Below are 23,590 nucleotides of genomic sequence, written 5' to 3'. Positions count from 1 at the left end.
AGTAAGGTTTGCTTAATTCCTCCAACTGCACAGAGAAACGAGATCAACATGAGGACAGACTGACTTATTTAGAAATCTGCTCGGGGTTTCCTTTCGTCTTTGCATTTCTACCACTGGTCATGGTAGAGTCTCTCCTAGGTCCTGAATTATTTAAAAAATAATTGTCCATCAAGTGGGTGAGGAGGCACTCGAGGTGAATGGAACAAGCTTACTTTAGCGGTTCTCTTATTTTGCTGTAAATTTAGCAGTAACAGATTTCAAAGCCACTCAAGTTTTTCATCTGTTGGGTATTGGGATTTGGTGAACCAGGTGCTGGGTGACCAGTAATCCAGGACAATGGAGTGGGGAGCCTTGTTCTCCAGGGCTGTGTGAGCATCTTCTGCAGTGGCCTCTTTGTATACATGTATGGTGTCCATGCTGTAAGTCTAGGGACCGGACGGCTGTTGATTTCCTGCTTATGGATTGGATCTACCACATTGATAAAAATAATTGTAGGTTTCACATCGACCCTCAACTATTCCCAAGTGAGTTTAAAGTGCATACACAACATTGGGTGTAGGAAATTAGGGAACCCTTGGGGACAGAGAGAGGACCTGGGGGAACTGAGCAGGCTGGGGTGGGATGGGCGAAGCCAGGGAGCAGGCTTATGTATAAGCCCATGTGACTTAATGTGAGGTCGAGCGACTGGAAAGTGGGAAGGTGCGAGGTCAGCAGACCCCTGCAGAACATTGGCTCTTGCTTGGAAAGAGCCTCAGGCCTGTTTCTTTCCAACTGCTGCCTTCTGGTCTTCCAGCCCTCCCTACTTCCCTGAGGTGTGGGCATCACACCACTCGTTCTGTCTCTTCCCAGCAAGCTCTAGTATGGACTGCAGGTAGGTGGCTTTCAGTGAGTCCAAGGAGGCGCAGAACCTGGAGTTAGGCAGAACTCTGGGTCCCCAGAGTTGTTCACATTCTGTAGTAGCAGGCAGCTTCTTGAGAGCAGCAGAGGTCAGCCTGGATCTCTGGACTGGCTAATGGAGACACATTCATTACATATTTACTACTGACTTCTTTCCTCGCTTCTACACCATCCTGTAGGGTTCAGGGAAGCCTGGATGTCATCGGTTTTTGAGGTGTGGGTGGTTGTGGATGGGCAGGGCTTTAAAGCCACAGTTCTAGACTCCCCTCAGATGCTCGTATTTTTAGCTTTGCTCCCAAGTGTTCTTACCTCCCTGCACCTGTGACTGACTTGAAGAGAATGGGGTATGAATTGGTGATGAGGGGTGACCCCACAGTCGCCCCTCACAATTGAACTTACACCTGACCCTTAACCTAAGGAAGTGTGTGTGGTGGGAAGAACACATAGTTGTTGTCCTCATTTTTCTGGGTTCCAGAGGACACTCTATACTGGTATTACTGGAGTTGTTTGAGTCAGAGTCTGGTTCCTGTAGCCCTAATGGCTTTGGTTCAGTCACTGGTCCTCAATAAGCCAGTTAAAGAAACAAGTGATGAAGAAAAGCAGAGAGAGATTTATCTAACAATATCGTCACACCAGAAGAGGAAGAAATCAAGAGGTCCAGTGACTGGTGAATCCGCCTTCTTGGACTGGCATGAGGCTTAGCTTTAAATAGAGCACAAGAGTTTGTACAGCTAGACAGTCTCAGTCTTGGTGTGGTCCTGTCCACCATTGACCCATCACTGACCGGCCTCTAGTTTCTTCCACAACGGAGTCCGATCAGGAGTCAGAACTGTGTAAAATAACTTTGAGACCAGCTTCCCCTCTGGCTGACACTTGGCTCCAGATATTTCTTCCGGCATGTGATTCCTAGAGAAATTCTAATTTGGAGGTCTAATTCCATTGTCCCAGTAGATGGATAGCCAGTGTGAGGAGTGTATCTCTCCACCAATACCTTGGCTCTTACTGGGAAGTTAGAGGCTCAACTCAAAATGTTTTCCTTAACAGTCACTCCTATCTCAGACCTGTAACTCTGGGAATGTGAACGGGCGGGATGAGGATGGGCCTGCATTCACACGTGGAGATGTGCAGGGAAAGGGCCCTGTGGTGACAGAGGCAGAGATGGAAACAATGAGTCTACAAGACCCGGGGTCCCAGAGCTGCAGTGGTCATGCTAAGATGCAAAAGACAGGACCAGTCTCAAGAACGGGCCCCATATGTTGGGGGAAAAAATGCCTGTGGTTTTGAGGTGTGCACTGCGGGGTTCTTGTTCCAGTAGCCTCAGGAAGCCAGTACTCTGGCAACGTGGTCATATTGCTTAATTGTTCTCCAGACAACTGATGGGAAGAAGCCACTCTGTCTGCAGAGCAGTGAAATAGTCTTCCAAGGAATAATGTGTAGGAGGTCCAGGCCAGGAAGAGAACTGATGGGTCCCAAATGGTAACTGAGAAGCAGCCTTTGCCTGTGACCTGTCAGGGGCACTGGGCAGGACTGCCACACCCCTTTCTCCCAGGAAGGATAGCAAAGCCAAACTACCAGGGGCTCCTTATCTTGCCAGCAGCGATGCTGTGAGCAGGATGCTGGTGGGCCAGCCAGAGCCTGCCAGTGTTCACGGATGCTTCCCTGGGATGCCTGACTCGAGCTCAGATCTTCGCTCATCCATGTCTTGTTTCAGTTCTCTTCTAAAACATCCGAGATGGTTGACCTTGGAGGCATAGATCTTTGGGAAGTCTGTGGCTCCTCCCATCCAGCCACAAGCCAGACTTTGATCCTTCTCTTTCTTTGATTTCACCATCCCCTCCCACACCTAAAATAACATGCATCTTTTGACTGTGTCCAACTGCGAGGGTTTTTCTGGGTTTCTGGGAAAGGCAGACGGGGAGAGGAGGTTCCTGGAAGCCTTGCGCTGTCATCTGTAGCCCCAAGCTACACGTCTTAGCACTGGTCCTAGTGGGAAATGGAAAATGAACCCAACAATGCCCGCCTGTCACAGGCAGGCCGGCTGCCTTTGTCACCCATCTTTGAAAGCCAGGTTGGTTCTTGTTTAAGCTTTTGTCCTCCCTCTGCAGGTGGAGGGATTGTGAGGCAAGGCCAGGACATGTTGACCTTTGGTGGTGTCAGCTTACGCACAAAAGGAGCACAAAGCCCTAGCTAATGATTAAATGCCCACACTGGGCTGCAGGCCCTGGTTACACTTGAGGTGATCGCTCCGTTCTCACCATCATCCTGTCCTCTCACTGTGTCCCTTTACTGTGTCTGTGGATTTGAGGCTGGTAGACCTCCCTGGATCTTGGGGCTCTCACTATAAAGAGAGAAGTGAGGCTGGCAGGGCAGCAGCTCTTGACCCTAGCCCCCTGCCCTTCCCTTTCCCCTGGCTCCCTGGGGACCAGTTCCTAAGGCGGTTCCTCTTAAATATTGACCCAAGTCCCCAGGGTGCTGCAGCCAGCCCCTTTCTGAGGGACTCACAGGAAGCTGGGATTTGAGTGACTGGAGTGCTGCCAAGTCCAGTGGCTAGTTTGCCCTGCAGTGAGCCAGGCAGGTTGGCCAACGGGATTTCCTTTATTCCTCGGCCATGCATGTTAATGTGGGGCCATTGAAGACAGTGGCCCGGCCATGTGTGATTGTTGATGGAACTATTACTACTGAGTGTAATCGAATGCTTATTTGCTTTGGGTTTTCACCCCCTGCTAAACCTTTAGAAAACATCTTTACTAGTTATTTGAGGATTTCATATTATGTACTTTGATCACGTTTAATTTCCTCCTCCCCTAGCTTCTCCCAGACCCAAACCACCCCCCTTCAAACTCATGTTACTACTTTTTCTAAAAGTAACCCATGAGGTCTAATTTGTGCTCCCCTCCCCTCCTCCTCCCCTCCCCTATTCCCCCTTTCCCCTTCCCCCTCCCCTCCTATGTGTGGGGCCATCCACAGCAGGTTATCAACCTACCAGGGCCCTGGCTCTCCCTTACCCAGATGCTCTGGAGCTCCTCAATTAGAGACGCAGCTCATGGACCCCTCTCTGCCCTTATGTCCAGAGGATACTGTTTTTCGATCCAGACCTCCCCAACTCCCTGGCTTTTTTCAATCATTCCAAACCCCCCCCCCCTCCCACCCTTCTGCAATGGTTCTTGAACCGTCAGTGTTATAGATGTCCCGGCTGTGTTTGGCAACTCCGCTGACATTCATTCTCTCTCCTTGGATGCACAGAGACCCCTCCGATGAGGTCTGAGAGCCGGACCGATCTATGAGTAGAGAGATCTGAATTTAGAGGCAGTTGATTAATTATGCCTGTTTTAATAGAAAAAATATTAAGTTCTCCTCTAGGACCTGTGAGCTCCTAGCTATAGGCTCTTGGCCAGATTTATGGATATACTCCTGGTTCTGTCTTTCAGCCTGTGGTGCAAGCCTTAATTCTAATTAGAAAGCAGAAACAACGTTCTTGTTACTGTTACACTCATGGGCTGATCAGATCTGGTAGCTCATAGGGTTCACAGGTGGGTAAGTCTGTTGATGCCCCCCCTTACTTCCCCCAAGCACACAGCACCTTGCAGTCTAGTACTGTGAAAGCTGGCCAGCTTAGGGAGGAACTTCCTGGTCAGCACCTACTTCATTTCTCCATGCCCCATGACTAAAGTGTGTCCCTACTGCCAAATTCTGCTGGACTCCTTGCTTAATTTTTTATTCCTTGGATTGGAAAGCTCTTAGGGTATGGCCTGGTGACGTTGTAAACTCTCAATCATGTGGGACATCTGTTGGCTTAGTACTTCAATGGTCTGAGGGTCTTTTACCTTCCTTAGGCGTGCCCAGCAAGATACCATGCACTGTCCCTAATTTGTATCAGTGGCCAGTCAGAGAGCCAGGACCCGATCTCAAGTTCCTTCCGTACTGACATGTGGCTATGGTGGACCACTTCTACCCTGCTTCCTTGATGTATAGGGGTAGATAGACCACCTTAACTGTGATATTCTGCGGTTGAAGAATACCTGCTATTTGGAAGAGCAGGTATTTGTAGCAGTTCCCTGGGCCCACAGAGAGCAAACACCCCTGGGTGCTCTGCTAGCAGCGGGCTGCTGTGTTGTGGGAGCCTAGAGCTTGAAGATAGTGCCTCCTGCCATCACCGTTCTCCCCTAGTCCACTGGGAACTTTTCATACACGCTTAGCAAAGACTTCTGTGGGAAGGAAAGCCGTTTTGTGTTTATTGGAAACTGTCGTTTTTTTCCCTAGTGGCTCAAGTATAAAGAAAGAACAAGAAAACTTGTGTGGAATTGAATGTTTGGTTCAATTACACAGATGTGCACACATCTGGGGCTAAGCCTCCCAGCATGGGGAACATGGGGAGCCACCTGTATCTTTTCCTCGGCCTTAGAAATGGGGAGGCTGTTCGTGGACTCTCTTCTGAGAACAAATTAGTCCTGGAGAGCAGGCTTGTGGGTGCAGGATCAGGGGCTTCAGAGGAACCCGGTGGCCCTAGATCCAGGTTGAGATAGAGCTTACCTTTGCTGTTACCTTTGGTAGGCACACAACTTTGATCTATAGCTTACTTTAAACACATTATTACTTAAATAACAGTCACGACGCTAGGAGACTCATTTTAATGATTTATGGATAAAAAAAAAAGTAATCACTTAACTTTTATTCTTTCTTCTTTTTGTGCTGGGGATTAAGCCTAGGGCCTTAGCATATGAGAGAGCTCTAAGTCCACTACCCTTCCTGTCTTGTAGGATTGTGTCTTGTGGTTTCCAAAGAAAGGATGAAGGGGAGGTTTGAGTGGCCTGTGCTATCACAAAGAGGAAGTGGGCTGCGGGTCATGTGCTGCCTTGGAGGAAGAACACCCACCCCTGCCCTGCAGTTACCAGAACTGGAACCAGAATCAGATCCAGCTCAGATCCATGAGCAACTGACAGGAAATGAGGGGCCATGATCTATGAGCTAATGCCTGGGAGTCAGCTGCGACTGGAGGCCCGAAATTCTACCAAGTGAAAAGAAACCCAGTCTTTTAAGATTTATTGCTTTTTGTTTTACATGACGGGTACCTGCAGAGGCCAGAAGAGGGCCCTAGATCCCCTGGAACTGGTGCTCCTGGTGGTTGTGAGCCAGCATGTGGGTGCTGGGACCCAAACCCAGATTCTCTAAAGGAGAAGCCAGTGCTTTTTAACTGCTGAGCCATCTCTTCAGCCCCGATCCTGGTCTTTTAAACATGTGTTGGAAAAAGAAGAGGAGGGGCCTGTTGTGTAAGGGAACCAAGGGCACATTCAATCCACATCACAGGGCTTTGATTTGGATCCTCATTCAAACGGATACAAGAGCAAAATAGCACGAAACCATGACACGGAATTTTCTGTGATATCGAGGAATTACCTTTTGATACTACCTCCATTTCTTAAAGTCCTTATCTTGTCAGACTGTGCTAAGGTGTTTCTGGTTTGCGTGGTGACATCCATGCCAGGGAGGATAAGTGTGAGCTACAGTTCATTCGGGTGGAGTGGTTAGCCAGGCTCCTCCATCGGTTTCAGGAGCCGGCCTGGACTTCCTGGAGACAAGGCAGAAAGTGAATGACGTAGACCAGCACAGGGCCCAGGCTGGCCAGGAGACGCATTTGACTTCTGAAGGCTGGAAGGAGGGCGTAAGAGATGGCTCAGCTGGTAAAATGCCTCTGTGTAAGCACGAGGACTTGAGTTTGGTCCCTAAAACCCACATTAAAAAGCTAGGTGGAGTGTGTTAATCTCAGCACCGGGAAGGAAGAGATCAGCACATGGTTAGAGTTCTCTGAGTATCCAGCCGGGGCTGTGTGGAGACTCCAGGCCTGCAAGAGTCCCCGTCTCAAATAACAGGCTTCTTAGGGGCTTGCTATACCTGAAGTTTGGCCTTCCCAGTGCACTGCATGCATTTGCACCTACATGAACATACTCCTCCACATGCTCCTGTACACACATGCATGCACTGAAGCGGCTCCCTGAGAGCCTGTCGGCTTCCTCATGAACAGCTCACCAGAACGGGCCGCCCTTTCTACACAAAGCATTTCCCGTATCATCCGGATAAACCGTTGCTTCAGGCCAGCTAGATGCTCTTGCAAAGCTGTTTTTTCAATGGGAAAATTCTGTCCTTTCCTTGGAGTGGAATCACTATGGAGATGGGTTGGCAAGTGAGGGAAAAGGAAAGCAGTTTAAGACTACGTGGGGTAGTGGGTTCCCTCTCTTTGGTGTTATTCGTGTAGGACCTGGCCCTGGCACCACAGTGGCCATCTGAAGAGATGGGGATTCTGAGGGGTGTGGCTCAGTGGGTGTCCTAAGGAGGGAAGGCCCAGTAAAAGCACAGGTACTATGGTTCTTAGTGTGGTCTCGAACTCAGGGTCTTATTGGGAACTCAGGAATTTACAAATGTTCTGTGCTACTTATCACAGGCCCTGATGAATTTGTAAGGCAACAGGAAATGAATTAGAGGACCGTAGTGCCTAGCTCTACACTAGAGCTTGTCTGGGAGAATTAGTCAGGGGTGGAAGGGACCCACAGGTGAGTGGTCAGCTGGAGTCCTAGAGAGGCCATTTGGGTGTGACTTCATTTATTTGATTTTTGGAGCTTGAGGTAGATTTCATTCTCACTGCAAGGAACATCAGTGTGGTTTTGTGAGCCCTTCAGCCAATGCTGTCCTCTGACTCCTAGTTTGACATTTGTTCACGTGGAAGATGCTACTTGAGGTCTTTTGCATGCTACCTCCCATCTGTCCGTCCCTGTGGACCACATCCCAGATGTGGGAAATGCACTGTGCTGTCTTTTCCTCCTTTTTACAGTCTGCTGTGCACAGCAGTGCTGGAGAATAGCAGGTGATATGAGTCGTCCTATAGGTTAGTTTTCTCTGAAGGCAACTGTAGTCGGTTTCCTGTCTGATTCACTTACCCAGAACCTTCTGTGGGAGCTGCTAGAGTAGAGAGCCTCCAAGTCACTGGGTTGGAGGTGGCAAGCTGGGGGGGAAGAGCTCACAGTTCTGAGATATAGAATTTCCCTCACATCTGTCCTATCAGAACTACAGCAGTCAGATGCTGGGTCCCAAGCCATTTCCCCAAGCAGCATTCAGGAAGGAAGAAGGGACTGTTTGTGGGGTAGGAGATATTTCTTCAACACACACTTAAGCTAGTGGTCTGGTTCAGCTGTGTATGACATCTATGCAGAAGAGGACAGGGTTGGGAATATGGGTGTGTCCAGGCCTCCTCTGATCATGTTGGGAGGGTGTAGAGCACACTGGTTGATTGATCACTTTCCAAATGATTGCTAGAGTTTATATACTTTAAAGACGATGTTTTCCTCAAATTGGGGCGTTGTCATCTAAATAAAAGTGACCTAAATAATCAGCAGTTTCTTCCCACTGTCTGGTATCTGGATATCAGAACCTGGTACATTTACAGGTCCCTTCCTTTTGCAGCTTCTTTTCTGCGTCTGTCACAATCTCATTTTGATGGAACATCAGCGAACTTGAATTAAAATGCCACCCTGATGACCCCACTTAAATTCTTCAAATCGAAGTCAGATTTCTAGTTCCTGGGGTTAGTACTTCAAGATCTGAATGCTTAAGGGACTGTTTTAGCCCTAGCCATTGGGATTAGACTTTGCCACAGTCTCCAGGGTTAGGGTGGGTATAGCAAGTCACCATTTTAGAATTATTATTTTAATCATATTAATCATAGACGGTAGTGGTGGGCTAAACAAGTGCTCTCCTGTGTCTGCCACCGTGAACTCATTATGTGGGTTTTTTTTGTTGTTGTTGTTGTTTTGTTTTTGAGATGGATTTTCTGTGTGTGTGTGTGTGTGTGTGTGTGTGTGTGTGTGTGTGTGTGTGTGTGTGTGTGTAAGTAACCCTGGCTGTCCTAGAACTCATTCTGTAGACCAGGTTGGCCTTGAATTCAGCGATATACCTGCCTCTGCCTCCTTAGTGCTGGGATTAAAGGCGTGTGTCACCACAGCCGGATGTGAATCCATTAAGTTTAAAAATGCTTTGTGCCTGTGGTACCATGCACCGAGATCTGTGCCAGGGCCATGGAGGTCCAATGTGACACTGTTCTGGCGATGGGACTTAAATTCCAATACCTTCTATTGGCTCAGCCGGGGTTGAGGTTGGGCACTATCCATGAGTGTTACATGTACAGAGTTAGTTAAAGGTCTCATCTCCTCACCCTGTCTTTGAGACGCTTGTCATAGCTGCCCAGGGACTTCTGACCACCTTAATCTTGTCTTGGTAGTTCCCCTTCGGGAAAGGAATTAGATTAGACACACCTACAGCATCATTTTGCCCCACGTGGGATAGTGTATCTGATCCTGGATATAATACAGGACCTTCAGCGGGAGGGAAGTCTTTATAGTGAGTCTAAACGGGGAACATCTCTAGCTGCTTCTCCTGCACAGCCACCAGGATGGCACATACTTCACACTGAAGGCGATCCCCTCAGCGTCATTTACAAGAGTGGGATGTTAGAGAAGAGACAGAACTCAGATGGAGTGCTCTTCAAGCTGGACCTTTGAGGACCACACAGCTATTAAAGCTTACTTTGCAAGCAGTCGCCTTTGTAAGCAAGCCTGGGCTACATAGTAAGTTCTAGGCTAGCCTTGGCCACATAATGAGCTCTTAGGGAAAAAAAAAAAAAAAAAAAACAAACCACAGGGTTTGGAGAGACGGCTCAGTAGTGGTTGAGTCGAACTCAGAGGACCGGAGTTCAGTTTCTGATATCTACATGGTGCTGCTCACAGACTCCTGTAATCCTGTTTCCAGGAGAGCTGACACCTTCTTCTAGCACCTGTGGACAATCTCATATATGTAATACATACTCACACGAACAGCATACATATACATCAATTAAATTTTCACTCAAGAAGAAAATTGATTGACATGTATACCTAAGCTCTTTGAGTTCTAAATGAGTATATATAGAGTTAAATTGAGGAGTTCATCCCATGTGGCTAAGTCACCTTGGAGTGTGGAGATGTGTGTGTGGTTTTCTAAAAGCTCTCATTGGCTCTGACAGGGGCCTTACACTGGCCTTTGGGGGCCTGGACAGCACTATGGGGAAATAAGTTTGGTAGGGAGAGACTTAGGATGGGGCAGGGGAAGAGGGCAGACAAATGTTCCCCGTGTGCATAGAAGACAACCATTGTTTGGCTTCTGCTGATCCTTTTCTCAGTGAATGCTCACAATTACCATTCTAGTTTACCATTTTATCATTATTTTCAAAACTGGTTTGCACTGGGCAGTCATCCTATGTAGAAGCAGAAAAAGAAGAACCTTGACCATAATGCTTCCTGTGGGTCTCAGACCCTTGAAGCAGTTCCAGATTCAAGCCCCTGTGTACAGAGGACATAACCATCACCACTTTTCAAGCTGCCTTTTCTGTGCTCATGTAGGGATGGGGTGGGGCTGGGGGGGGGCAGCAGTGGTGGTGATGGCTCAGGGAGCACTTGGTCCTGCTAACCTTGACCCATGAAAAGGGTAAGGTTTCAGTAAGGAATTGAGCCAGTGGTCTGTAACTGTGACACATTGATACTATTCAGTGGTGAGATTTATCTTGCTGACAGGTTTCCAGGCTGATCTGTGAAGGCATGTTTCTGACGTCTGCTAGGGCTCTCCAGGACGAGTACTGCCACATCTCCTAGGAATCTTTGGAGGAAATTTGGCTTGATGTGGGTGGGTACTCAGAGCACAGTGTGGGCCAGAGGCAGCTGTCCTGGGGCACATGAGCAGTTCCAGTGAGGGAACTGGCTTGTCTCTACACGGATTTCTGCTGTGCGCTGCTTGGGTCAAGCGCACCGTGTATGGAGGGTAACTTGTGGTCAGTGTTAGTCTTTGTAAAATAACACTGGGCAGTGGACAAACGGTGATCTGGACGAGCCCATCGTGCCTGTCCTGCCTGTCCTTAAAGAGACAGGGGTAGAAATGGGCCTTGATTTTCTGCTTCTGTGCCCTTCCTCGCCTGCAGTCTGTGCTGTCATGGCTGCCGTCAGGCATGTCGTCATGGCGATAATCAGCTGCAGCGTACCCCTTGGAGTTGGGTGGAACTTGCAGGAGCTGCCACTTGTGAGAAGTGCAGCCAATCTGAAGTTCATTGATGCAAGGAACCATTTTAGGTCCTGGAGCAGCAGAAGGCCTTGATGATCATGAGTTTTTAGAAGTGTCTTTTGAGGAAGTGGTTAGTACGTTAGTGGGGAGAGTGGAGAGTGGACAGAGAGTGAATGTGGGGAGAGGCAGTCATGAGGTTCTCTAGGCAACTTTGGGAGGGAAGGGACTGCCCTGAGAGTAGGTGGCTGACCAGTCTCAAGCAAAGTAAGTTCTCGTCCCACCCTTCCTCCATCCCGACGCCCCGTTGTGGCATCACCATTCCTAATCAGCCTCCCCATTGTGACCAGTTATCAGCACGTCCTCAGGAAGGGTGCCCAGATCGCATATTTCTGAGAAGATACTCATTGCTATGGCTTGCATGTAAAGCGTTCCCCCCCAAAGGAGCATGCTTAGAAGGCATGGTTTTCAGTGTAGAGACCAAAGCAGGGCTTTGGGGAAGTGACTGGTCACAACGGCTCCAAAGTAATCGATGTGCTAACCCACAGTTGGTTAACCGCAAGTTGGCAGCATTACTGGGAGGGGTTAGAAGCTAAGTGGGGTCTGTTTGGAGGAAGTCGGTCGCTGCCACGTTGGGAAGATGGGTGGGTGGAGGTGGGTGGTTGCCCTGGAAAGCTGTGTCTTATCCTTGGCCCCTCTCTCTTCTCCCGCTCTGCTGATATAAAGTGGGTGGCAACAGTAGAACCAGCTGAAAACCCACAGAAACCAAGAGCCCAAACCTGGGTCACAGGATAGAAAGGGAAGAAAGATGAGATGGAAGGAGGCATCAGTAGGGGAAGGGAAAGATGGATTTTATGACAACTAGAGACCTTGTCTGTTTATAGTCAGTTCTGGTCACTCTGATGGATACAGAAAAAGTCAACTCCAAGCCGTAAAAGCTTATTTTGGTTCAATTTCAGAGTTTCTGAGTCTATAGTGAAGCAGACGTCATGGGTTACAGGGAAAGGGGCAGTGGATATGCAAGGTAAGCAGGAAGCAGGAAGGGATCTGACCAGGTAGGAAAGACAGGAAGGAACCGCCTCAGTAGACCATACACCCCCCCCCCTCCACGGTGTGACTAGAAACCCCCACAGCTCGGTTTTACTTTGTGCCTGATCCAGAACAAAAGCCTCCATCCCTGCTCAGTGCCAAGCACGAAGTGTGCTCTATGCCTGCCCTTGCTGAGCCTCTCCACCAACTATGGCTATTCTAGCCTGGTATAAAGCAAGGATGTGCCATGCGCATAGGTAAGTCTAAGACTCTGCTGTCCTGTTCTTGGGAGAGGGGACAGTGTGGTGCCAGCCAAGGTGTATGCCTGTCTGTGTAGTCTATCAGTGCTGCCTGGGCAGTCCCTTCTTCTACTGGGTCAGGACTCCCTATCATGTGAGTCGGGGCCCACATACACAGTAGGTCCTCAGAGTATTTTGGAATAGCTCATGATGTCTGAAAGACGGCATCTGCTTTGTCTCCACCACTCTTCTGCGAATGCTACGTCTAGGAGCCGTTGTAGGTCTGGTCTATATCTGTGGATCGAGTTTGACAGTGACTGGCAGGTCTCTTAACTGTGTGCTCATGTTTACCCCACCCCAGGCCTTAGTTCTGATGTCCTGGAGATAGGATCTGTGTCGGCTGGCTGGGGGCTGCCCACAGTAGGATGCCTGCTTTTTTCCCCAATAGAGTTGTGTGTGTGTGTGTGTGTGTGTGTGTGTGTGTGTGTGTGTGTGTGTGTGTGTGTGTGTGTGTGTGTGATGGTTAATCTAGGCAATAGGATGCTTCTCAGAACTGGAGAGAGGGCTTAGCACAGGCTGCCCATGCCTGCTTAGCACAGGAGAGTCCACACCCTGGCATCTAGATAGCTGTTTTCTGCCTTCTCTAGCAAGCAGTTGTGTTCAGCAGTCCTGTGCATTGTCCCACTGTGGGTGACGTGCCTTGTGGCCACTTCTGCCTGCGCATCCCTGTCGTGGGGACGCTTCCTTGGGGGTTCATTTGTTTCTAGTTGACACATAGTAAATGTGCACCATTATTATCTACTGTCACTCCACTGGAATTCTAGAACGTATGCTTTGCCAACTGTCCTTTTGAGCTAGGCTCCCTCGCTTTCTCTCTGTCAGCCCTGGGTATGTAGTGTGCATATGTATGCTCACGTGGGCGTGTGCACGCGTGCATGATTTGTAAGTGTGCACATGAAGGCCAGAGGCTGATGTTGGGTATCTTCCTCTATTCTATTGCTCTGCCTTCTTTCTTTCTTTCTTTCTTTCTTTCTTTCTTTCTTTCTTTCTTTCCTTCTCTCTCTCTCTCTCTCTCTCTCTCTCTCTCTTTCTTTCTTTCTTTCTTTCTTTTTTTAAGACAGCGTCTCTCTTTGAGCCCAGAGGTCACCAGTTTGGATACAATGGGTAGCCAGCAAGTCCCAGATGCCCCTGCCTCTGCCTCTGCCTCTGTTTTTTTTTTTTTTTTTTTTTCTTTTTTTCCTTATGATGTGGACCTCAGAGCCTCTGTCTCTGTTAAGTCATGTGTTACCCACTTGTCATATGGGTGTCGAGAATCCAAACTTAGGTCTTCTTGCTTGCAAAGCAGGTGATTTACTGATGGAGTCTTTTCCCAGCCCCTTTCCCAAGGTTTTGATGGTGTTTGGAAACTCTTGAGTCCTCAGGGTCTCGTACCTGTTTGCAGCCCCATTAAATGCTCTCAGTGTTTCCTCACTGGAGAAACCAAGGCAGGGACCAAAGCTGGGAATGGTTTCTTTGTGGCAGAGTGTTTTACAGTGTTTTAGACTCTAGTCCTACAGGACAGTTGACAACCAGTGCTCAGGCTTCCCCTGGCAGTCATTCTCATGTCCTGGGTTTTGCTGGCAATGAGGCTGTTAGCATTGAACCCAGTTCACAGAGGTGAACACAGATACTGAGAGGAATCAGTGTCCTGTTGGTACCACTGTGACACCGTGGGTGGTAAGAGGGACAGACGGATGGTCCTATCTAACCCCAGGTCCTGATGCCTTTCTGCCTTTGCCTGGAGTGGGTGTTAGGGTTCCCGAGCTCACCTGAGCTCAGCAACCCTGTCTCCCTTCTGCCCTGGAAGCAGATCTAGATGCTTTCTTAGGGAGCAGTAACCCCAGAGCCCAGTGAGGCTGCCGAGTGGATCTTCCCGTCTCTTCCCGTCGTCATCTTTCTGTGAGAAGTGTCGCATTTTGTCAAGAAACAGCTAAAGCAGAACAGTAGTGCGCAGAGGTTAGTTATGAAGTAAATACACACTCACCTCACTGTCAGCTTATGGGATGTGACCGACCCTGTCATAAAACACCGTTTGAACAGCTGCCGCGGCACTTCTGACGGCCGTGGACAAGGACAAGCTGGCTGATTACTGTCTTGCTCTTAGCCAGGTGATAGATCAAGCCCAGACTCCGTCAGTTGCTCAGCCTTTAAAGTCCCCGCTGTCACCAAGCTCTATGTATGTGCCCAGCTAACATTTCCCTTAGTGTTCTGGCCTGGAGGCTGGGAACAAGCAGAGCATGTACCTGCCGTAAGCCAGCCTTCCGAAGGTCTTTCCTTTGTGCTCTGGCCCTGGTTTTCAGTACTTGTTTCCTTGTTTGCTTTCATTTTTAAACTTTTGCTGGATTTACGGAGTTTATTGATGAACCCTCTCCAGTTCTGTTTGGAAGAAGCAGAGACCAAGGCCGGGGGAGAGAATGAGGGAAGCTGTTTGGGAAGCAGGTAGGTGTCACGCTCTGCTAGGAGCAATGTTTCTTCTGCCCCTTCGGAGGGGAGGTCCTCTGTAGGCTGCTTCGATGACTGTAGAAGGACACAGTAGCCCCACCTCCCGAGGTTGGCACAGAGCCGCTCGAAGAGCACCAGGCAGCCCTTCCTGGTCTGCCGGCTCTCCCCAGTCAGCACTGCTCTTGTTCTGTGGGCCCTTGGCAGGCTGGCCCACAGCCTCAGGCTCACAGCGTCCTTGTCAGTGCGCATGCATGCATGCTCTGCCTCACACACTTGCCCACAGCTCCTGACTTAGGTTCTGAAGCCTCCCACACTTGTAGGGCCCTCCCGCCTGCTGGTATCCTCTCCTTTAGCAGGAAGAGGGGCATTCACAGAGTGGCAGGAGGAGCCAGAAGTCACGCTAATCAGAGCGGCTATTTCAGGAAGGAGAAGTAGCCCCATGACCGCACAACTGAGCACAGTAAGTTCATGGTCCTTGGGTGCCCTTCCTCTGCCAACTGTACCCTGGCCCCAGGTTTTTCAGTACAGAGAGAATGTGGACCATCACGATGTGTTGTGTGTGTGTGCAACTCTGTTTCCCTGGTCAGTCCTGGCCGCCTCCACACTCATCAGCGCTTTCTTTTCACTGTGTTCCATATGGCCGTAAACCAGCCAGGCCTTCTGGCTGTGTCCAGATCTCTGGGAATCATGGGTTACAAATGGCCATACGTGAGAGCTCAGCAATCTGTTTCTTGGAGTGGGACTCAGAGACAGAGCTGAGCGTCTGAATGAGTGTGGTCCCCCCACCCCCCACCCCGGTACTGTCTACCATTGCTGCTCATGTTGAGGAAGGAGAGAAGGGGAGAAAATGAAGTTGGGCAACTCCGATAGTTTTTATTCCTGTGTTTCCTTCCTGGAAGTAGAAATGAGAGTCTTACTGGCCGTGTAACGTTAAATCGCCCCTTTCCTGAGCTTTCGCTTCTTCCTCAGAAGGGGAGACTATGGTCAAAGCAGCTTTGCAGTGACTAGTGAATCTGCACTAGGACACCGGACCTCACGTGGAGGGGAATGCATTTCAGGAGCCTAAAACCTGATGGGGGCGTGTGAGTGAAATGACTGGGTACATAGCTCTCGTTTACTTATCACCTATGCTAATGAGTAGTACTGTGTGCTTAGTACCCCCACGAGTGCTGTTTTTAGCCTCTTATAGTCTGTCTGATTTAATCTTGCAAAGGCAGCTTTGCTTTTCCTTAACAGATAAAGGAACCAAGTCAGTTCTATCGCCAGGCTGGGCAGTTAGTTAAGTGCGAGAGCTGGCTACAAACGGGCCTTTGGCTTCCATAGTTTGCCCATCTCCCGTGTCTTGAGTATGGGGAGGCAGAAGACGGGTATCTTAGTTCTGAGTGCAGCTGGGGCTTTTGGAAAAGGCTGCCCATGGCCTCTGCCTTTGTGAGGAAGGCAGAACAGCTGTGGTGTGGTAAGACAATGTCTCAGCCCAGGCCCTGAGCAACCCCACCCCCCTTTGGGCTCAGTACTGTGGTCTGTGCTCCGTCATCAGCTGTATAGCCAGCTTCCTGGTACTTTTGGCCATTGCTGCTGTTGTTTCTTTCCACAGAGCCATGACACTGCTCGTGTCTGTGCTGGTTGGACTGTTAGGAACAGTGCAGAGGCCTGGTGACACAGGACGTGCTATTTGCTGCCTGCTCAACCCTAGCCCAGATTTCCTCCCCCGGAACTAAGCAGAACACCTTTTGTCTTCTCCCTAATTATTTGGGGAAGATGTAGCACGTCCTGGCTGTCCTGAGACCTCCTTGACCCTGGGAGAGGAGCTGCCTTATCTGCTTTGGTTTGGTGCCTCTTTGGCTAGTGCTGCATAGAGGGGCCACGGCCTATGTTCAGGGGTGCTGTGCTACACGGGGAGACAGTCACCAAGGAGGACCGAGAATAGTATTGAGGCAGCCTGAGTGAGGCTAGGGGTCCTGCAGCCACCCCTTCTCCCCTCCCTGCCCAGTAGGCACAGCATACTGACCTGAGGTGCCGGTCTGCCGAGCTGCTTGATGTCCAGTGCGGGAATGTGAAAGCAGTCCTCACACTGTAGTTAGCTGGACGCACTGGGGTCCGTGCCTGTTTCCTCTTTCTTTCACAAGTCCCGTGTGTATGGTGGGCCAAAGGCTGAGAGGCCTCTGGGGACCACATTCAATGCCTCTGCTATGTCAGCACGCAAGTGCAGTGTGCAGAAAGGAATTTACACAGTTAGGCTGAGTGCATGTGGAGCTCAGTGGTGGAGGGGTTCTGGATTCTATACCCAGATGGCAGGCAGGCATGCAGGCAGACGGACAGACAGACAGACCCACACAGGTATTTCCATGTAGCTGCAGTCAGCGTAATACATGGCTAAGGTATAAACAAAATCCTGGCTTGTTAGGACAGGAAGACCAGGCACCCCTTTGTTGGGAAGATGTTACATACTTGATGAGAGGAGACCTCAAGGAGTCTATGGAGTTAGCAGTGAAACTTGGATTTCCTGGCTTAGAGCATACTAGGCTTTGCACAGCATGTGCGTGCAAAGACCCTGGGGTAGGTGAAGCAGGACTGAGCAGAGTGACTGAGGACTACTGTCAGGCAGGACAGCTCACTGTTACCTCAGTGGACATTCTGAGAACCTGCTTTTTTTTACCCTGTGGCAATGGGACACCCACCAGTGAAGTGTGCACAGGCATTGACTAGAACACCCGGGTGGGGTCAGGGGGGCTGTATGCTACAAGCAAGCTGCTTCCCAGTGGATTTTCCATCAGTCAGTTGCTCCCTACAAAGATTCCTTTGAAGCTCCTGCCGTCCGGTTCCAGGAGGCTGCTTGCCCACTGAGCCTTTATCTAGAGTCCCTTCTTTTCTGGGTCACTGATACCCCTCCCTAGAGAAAAGCCTTATTGGAGACAGCAGTCATGGATTTATTTATTCTGTGGCCGGCACCATTGGGAGGATGCAGCAGGCCACACTGCTCTAATCCTTGGAAGGAAGGACTTGAAAAGATTGTTGTCATTTAGTAACCTATTTTATGGACAAGGAGCCTGAGGCATAAAGATGGAGAGGCAGCCATCCTGGGTCACACAGCTCCAGATACAGGCTCTGGCCCTACAGCAGCTCTGTAGGAAAAGTTCTTCTCAATCCCCCTGTTGTTTCCTGTCCTCTAGGCCTGGGTCCCTTGCTCCTTCAGCCAGAAATTGATGCCGTGCTTGTCCTGGAGGGCGGCTCCTGAATCCAGAATCATTGGGGGTGAAGGCTCTGGTCATGCGTCCCGGATGACTCTGCACTGATGATACCCAGAGTTGGATGGGACTCAATCTGCCAGGGGGTGGTGAGGGTGAACAGTGTGGTGAGATGCACGGGGTCCGTTAGACTCTGCTGCAGCCCTTGTGGCTGCCTACCAGGCCTGACTGCTGCTGCATCATTTGCAATGCTAGGTGTTCTCTGAGCACCGGTTTTTACAAAAGCCCTTAGGACGCACAAATGTTCTAGTCAGAGGCTACTGAGCATCCAAGACAACAGCTCTCCTAACATCCTTGGCTCTGCTTGGATGGGAGTGCCCTTAGATGTGATGCTTGTAATTCAGCCTCAGAGTCACAGAGGTGCCCCTCCCATGGGATGTGTCTCAAGACCCAGGATACCTGGGATGGCAGAAAAACATATGCTATGTTTTCTAGTTATAGATAACCTGTGAGGATGACACAGTAATAGCAACTATTAAAACATAACAATTACAGCATTTGTTTTCTGTACAAATTATGTGACTGCGGGGTCTCTTAAAATGCCTTAATGTGCAGTGCTCACCTCTTTTGGCGGCGAGGAGCCTGGCTACCAGCTCATACTGTCCGACTGGCCCCCTGATCCTACGTGACGAGTGGTTCGTGCTTCAGTGGAGGCAGGAGCCGATGGCTGTTGAACTCTTCCTGGTGCACAGTCCCTGGCTATGGGCTGGAGCACAAGCATGGACCGTGGTTCTGAACTTGCCGTACCCTGAGCAGTGTGGGGTTTCAGGGAAGGGAGACTGCAGTGTTGGGCACATCCCAATACAGCACAAAGCCTGGGAATAACAAGAGTCGTATGGGGATATTAGCATCAGGCTAGGGCTGGACGTTTTTGCCTTTATTCCTTGAATAAAGCAGGCCATGGAGCCTTTGTCCCATTCTGTGTATGAGTTCATCTGAACTCATGCATATTCCTGCCTAGGGTCTCACAGCTATGAGGTTGCAGGGGAGGAGGTACATAGTCACATTTGGGGCTACCTGGTGTCAAATTCTGTTACCGTTCCATGATTCTGATTGGACGCAACATTGCCACAGACACAAGCGAAGCCAAATTGTAGTGCATCCAAAGGCACTTCTTTTGCAAAGGCTGGGGTGTGTGTGAATCCCCAAACCTTACCTCTAAAGGGAAGCATTGGTGAGTAGACTCTGCCTGCCCCAGCCTTTCTGCTGGATGGGATGCCCTGGGCAGCTCCAAGTTTTCTCTCATGGTGACTAGTGCTCTGTCTGTCGTCAGTCTTGGGTCATTTGAGGCTACAGGATGGTGGGTGAGTATGTGTGTACCTCACATCTTTCCTTGTGTCCAGCTGGTGTTTGACGTGGTGTTCAGCTAGCAGCTCTGGTGACGATGACTCTGGAAGTGTTTTGGTGACAGTCCCTTGGGGCCTTTCCCATGGCTGCCTTATGCCTAGTATTTCACCAGCATCAGCACCACCAGGACCCTATGTGCACACAGCCTTCTCTGTGTAGAAAGGATGTGCTCGGGCCTACCACATGTGAGACAGCTCAATCTGGGCTCCTTCCTCCTGGGAATGGAGCCATGATTCAAGCTCGCAGAGAAAGGTGTCTTTGTTGTGGAGGTTTTCCCACTGGGCCACGCCGAGTAACACTTGGAGTGTGGCAGAGTGCACGGTGAATGGGCTTTCACCCCCGATGTTGTCTACATTACAGGTGTAACAAGTGTACTGTAGGACACAGCAGTGGCTAGCACACTAGGCTGTTACTCTGTGAACGCCTTTTTTTTCCTACCAGGCTCTGTTTGGATCTTTCTCTCTCTCTCTCTCTCTCTCTCTCTCTCTCTCTCTCTCTCTCTCTCTAATTAATTTTTATTTATATGAGTCCACTGCAGCTGTCTTCAGACACACCAGAAGAGGGCATGGGATCCCATTACAGATGGTTGTGAACCACCATGTGGTTGCTGGGAATTGAACTCAGGACCTCTAACCACTGAGCCATCTCTCCAGCCCCTCTGTGTGGATTTCTAACCCCAAATGACACAAAGACATAGCCTTGGGAGGGTGATCTCACCTTACCCAGGGCTACAGGGCCCTGATGTCCACATGTGGAGCCTGTGTCCTCGAAGGTTGTAGTCTATCCTGAGCAGGATGCCCTCGCTTCCATGCCGTCTCACATGTGCTCCCCTGTCCTACCTGACACACAAAGAGCATGCAGATCCTGTGATTTGTCCACAGAGTCTCATGACCCATGGGGTCCTTGTGCTCTCTTGAGAGAGAGGCACATGGGTCTGTAGTCATGGGTGAAAAGCTGCTATTGCTCCATTTACTGTACGTGATACAAAATGATCACCTTTAGCAGAAGAAATTAGTTTGAATTACTTAGTAAATTAGATTTATTTTTAAAGCGTGCATGTGTGTGTACAGGAATGAGTGTTACTATGTGTTACTATGTGTGTGTTATTATGTGTTGGTACCCACAAGAGGCCAGAGAGCACACTGGGCCCCCTGGATCTGGAGTTGAAGGCAGTTTTAAGCAGCCTCGTGTCAATACTGAACTCAGATCCTAGAGAGCAGGGCAGAAAACACACCTGCTGTGCCTTTTCTCTCCGGCTCCCTAAGCTATGACTATGCTCAAATTTAAATCTTTACCACATTCTGCTTTTTTTCTTTTTGGTGGGTTTCTGGGCTAGCCTGGCCTCCAAGTGCTTGTTGCAATAGCTGTTGTTGTTTTTATAAGAAGATAGTGGTGACCAGAGTGGTTGGGCCGGGATGAGCACTGAAACTGCAGGGAAGACTGCCTTACGTAAAGGACAATGTAGCCGGAGCAAGGCCACCGGGCAGAAGTTTAGCCTTGAGCACGGATGCTGCCTGGCCTCCTCCACTCTTCTCCTCAGCACCTGTGGACAGTGAAGACTGTGATAAGAACCTACCAATAGGGTGAGAGGTACGGGCCTCAGACTCTGGTAAGGACAGTGTCCACCTGTGCACTCCTCTTGTGCGAGATCTGGTCATCGCCAGCAGTGGCTCATGATTGGTCTTCCTCAGGAAGTCTCTGGGGACGCATTGGCAGCCAAAGCAAGTGACCTCACCATGCATTTCTGCAGCACAGCCATATCCAGGGGTTTGACTGCAGGCTCCGTGAGTGGTTTTAGGCATAGAACCCTTACATGCTGATGTGGAACCCAGGGCCGGTGGTGTCTGTGAGAAGGTTTGGGTCTAGGCTCTGGGGGCTGCCGAGTACTGAACATAGTTTGCAGGCAGCCAGGCCTGGGCTGGGTTTCCAGCAGGAGGCAAGGGACCAGCACACACAGGACCGGAGCTTGGGGTATTGGAGGGCACTGAGTTCTGTCTGACCACAGATAATGGCTCAGAAGTATGTTAGGACTAGATTGGAATTGGTTGGGGCCAGGCAGAACCCCTCTTTCCTGCCTCATTCCCTCATACAGATGTGATGGAAGATGTTCCTTTGTGCATCTTGGTAAGTCCCAGTGGGAGGCACCTCACGTAACCCCTCAGTTGCTGGACAGTTTATGAAGTTAGCATCTAGGTGGCTCAACTCAGGTTGGACCGGGGTTGGGGCAAGGATGGTGCATTATGTATAGTCTCTTCCGGTTGGCCCCATCCTCCGAAATCTTATAGTTGGGAATTTAAAACAAATTGTCAGTAGATATAATGTGCAAGACTTCAGATTGTACGCAGTCACTGTACCATGTGGTCTACATGAGTGGCATCAAGCTGATCCATAGGTGCTGGAATCGGATAGTCTGTTTCAGTGTGAGCAGGTCCTGGGCCCTCAGGGACACTCACATCTGGAGATTAATTACCTTTTCCCCAGTCTCCTTATACTAGGGAGGGCGGCACTCCTGCGCATTTATTTTATTTTTGCAGGTGGTAGTGGTGGCGTTGGTGGTGGCGGTGGTGGTGGAGGTGGCAGTGGTGGTGGTGGTGTTTGTCGTGGTGGTCGTCTCAGTATATAGCTGCTGTTGGCCCTGTATCTCATTCTGCATCCCAGGCTGACCTCAACAGCTCCTGCCTCAGCCTTGCCAGGGCTAGGATTCCAGGCCTGCCCAATGCCTCCCGTGCCAGCATCTAACAGTCACACATTCTCCATGTGGGTTTAAACTTAAAATGAAGCTCAGAGGGAGAACTGAGTGGTCTGGCCAGTGAATCTCCTGTTTTGTCTTTTTTTCTTTTTTGATACACTACGAGGCTGTGTGCTGTGACTCATGGTAAAATGATAACTATGATTTAAAGTTTGAAAACTATAGGATGCTCGAAGAAATTGGGCTTGGGGGCGTTTTCGTCTGTTTTTGTTACCATCTATGACTGACACACACACACACACATAGCCTGCGTAATTTCTAGAGAACAAATGCTTGCTTACTGTTTGAAGTTTGTTCCAAAAATACTTATTTTTGTATATGTGTACACGTTTTGCCTGCATGCATGTTTGCACACCATGTGTAAGTCTGGTGCGGGTGCTCTCAGAACCCCTGGACCTGGAGTTAACAAGTGGTTGTGAGCTGTCATATGGGTGTTGGGAATTGAGCCCGGGTAGGTCCTCTGCAAGAACAGCAAGCAATCTTAACCACTGAGCCGTCTCCCCATCCTTGGAATGAGTTTTTCTTTAATTTAGTTCATGGTTCTGGGGGTGGAGAGGTCCAGGCCAAAGGGCTGTCTTCTTAGGGGCTGCTTTTGAAAGGTCTCACCAAGGGTCACTCTAAACTTGGGTCTTGGAGTTCGGTCGGAAGGTACTCTAACCCCCACACTGGGGAACCCACAGGCCTTGCTGGTAGGGTCTGTGCGAAGTCTTGCACTGCAGACCGTGTCACATGGCGAGAGGAGCACCTGAAGAAACAGAGTAGAGCAGTTCTTAGGGCAGGCCCACTGCAGATGACCCATTAGCCTGTTAATCTAGGAATGACTTAGTCACAGAAGAAGACGGTACTGATCCCTCCTGACCAAACTTAAGCAAGGATTAAATCTCCTCCCAAGTCTTGGTGGGTTAGTCCACAGCCTGGGCCTCAGCATGGTGTGCCTAAGTGAGCGGATGGCCTGGGGGTGTTGGTAAGACTGGTGTAGAGACCAGGGCGTTTCACCTATCACCAGTGAGCAGCATAGGTTAACCCGTGACATTCTCCACTCAGAGGCCTGTTAAGAGGTTGATATAGGGAACATTTTCTTTTGCTTTTTTGCTATAAACCCAGCACTCTGTCGCTACGAGCCCTTCCTAGTTGTAATAAGCAGATGCAAATCTGAGATTCTGTAACTCTAGTCTTCCGTACACAGGGTTTCTTACGTTGTGTCTTCCCTGTTTTTTTTGGAGAGGGCATGTATGAATTCTGCTTGGCTCCGTGACGGCAGCACAATGGAAGGAGTGAGAAATTCAGCTTGTGTTTTAACTAAGATTCCTGGTCTTTTGTTAATAGTTGGAAGCTCATGGCTCTGTGTGGCTGAGTGAAACAGAACCCTCAAACCTGCCCTTTTTGCAGGAGAAATCGGTGCTTAGGATAGTGACTGAGCCCAGGCTGACAGCAACCCCAGAGCTATGGTCCTAGTGTCCAGCCTTCATGCATTTATTCTGAAGTGATGAATTGATGCCCCCGAATCTGGGACCACACACCATTCAGCAGGG

The 23,590-nt window shown here is 49.7% G+C and overlaps 1 protein-coding gene across 12 annotated transcripts in view; it reads left to right on the top strand.

Annotated features, from left to right (window-relative positions):
* The window catches only part of Tns3 (tensin 3), a 232,534-nt gene that overhangs the window by 89,161 nt on the left and 119,783 nt on the right, over positions 1-23,590 (top strand). For 2 of the 12 annotated variants that reach the window (XM_087583889.1, XM_087583888.1), the window contains exon 1: positions 14,958-15,177. In XM_087583889.1, coding sequence (XP_087440015.1) covers positions 15,157-15,177 — 21 coding nt within the window. In that variant the 5' untranslated portion in view covers positions 14,958-15,156. 12 annotated transcript variants of the gene reach the window in all.

This window comes from Rattus norvegicus, chromosome 14, assembly GCF_021556685.1.
Source record: "Rattus norvegicus strain SHRSP/BbbUtx chromosome 14, alternate assembly SHRSP_T2T, whole genome shotgun sequence".
NCBI lineage: Eukaryota > Metazoa > Chordata > Mammalia > Rodentia > Muridae > Rattus > Rattus norvegicus.
Note: the sequence above shows the minus strand (reverse complement) of the source record. Positions and strands in the feature narration are given on the sequence as shown.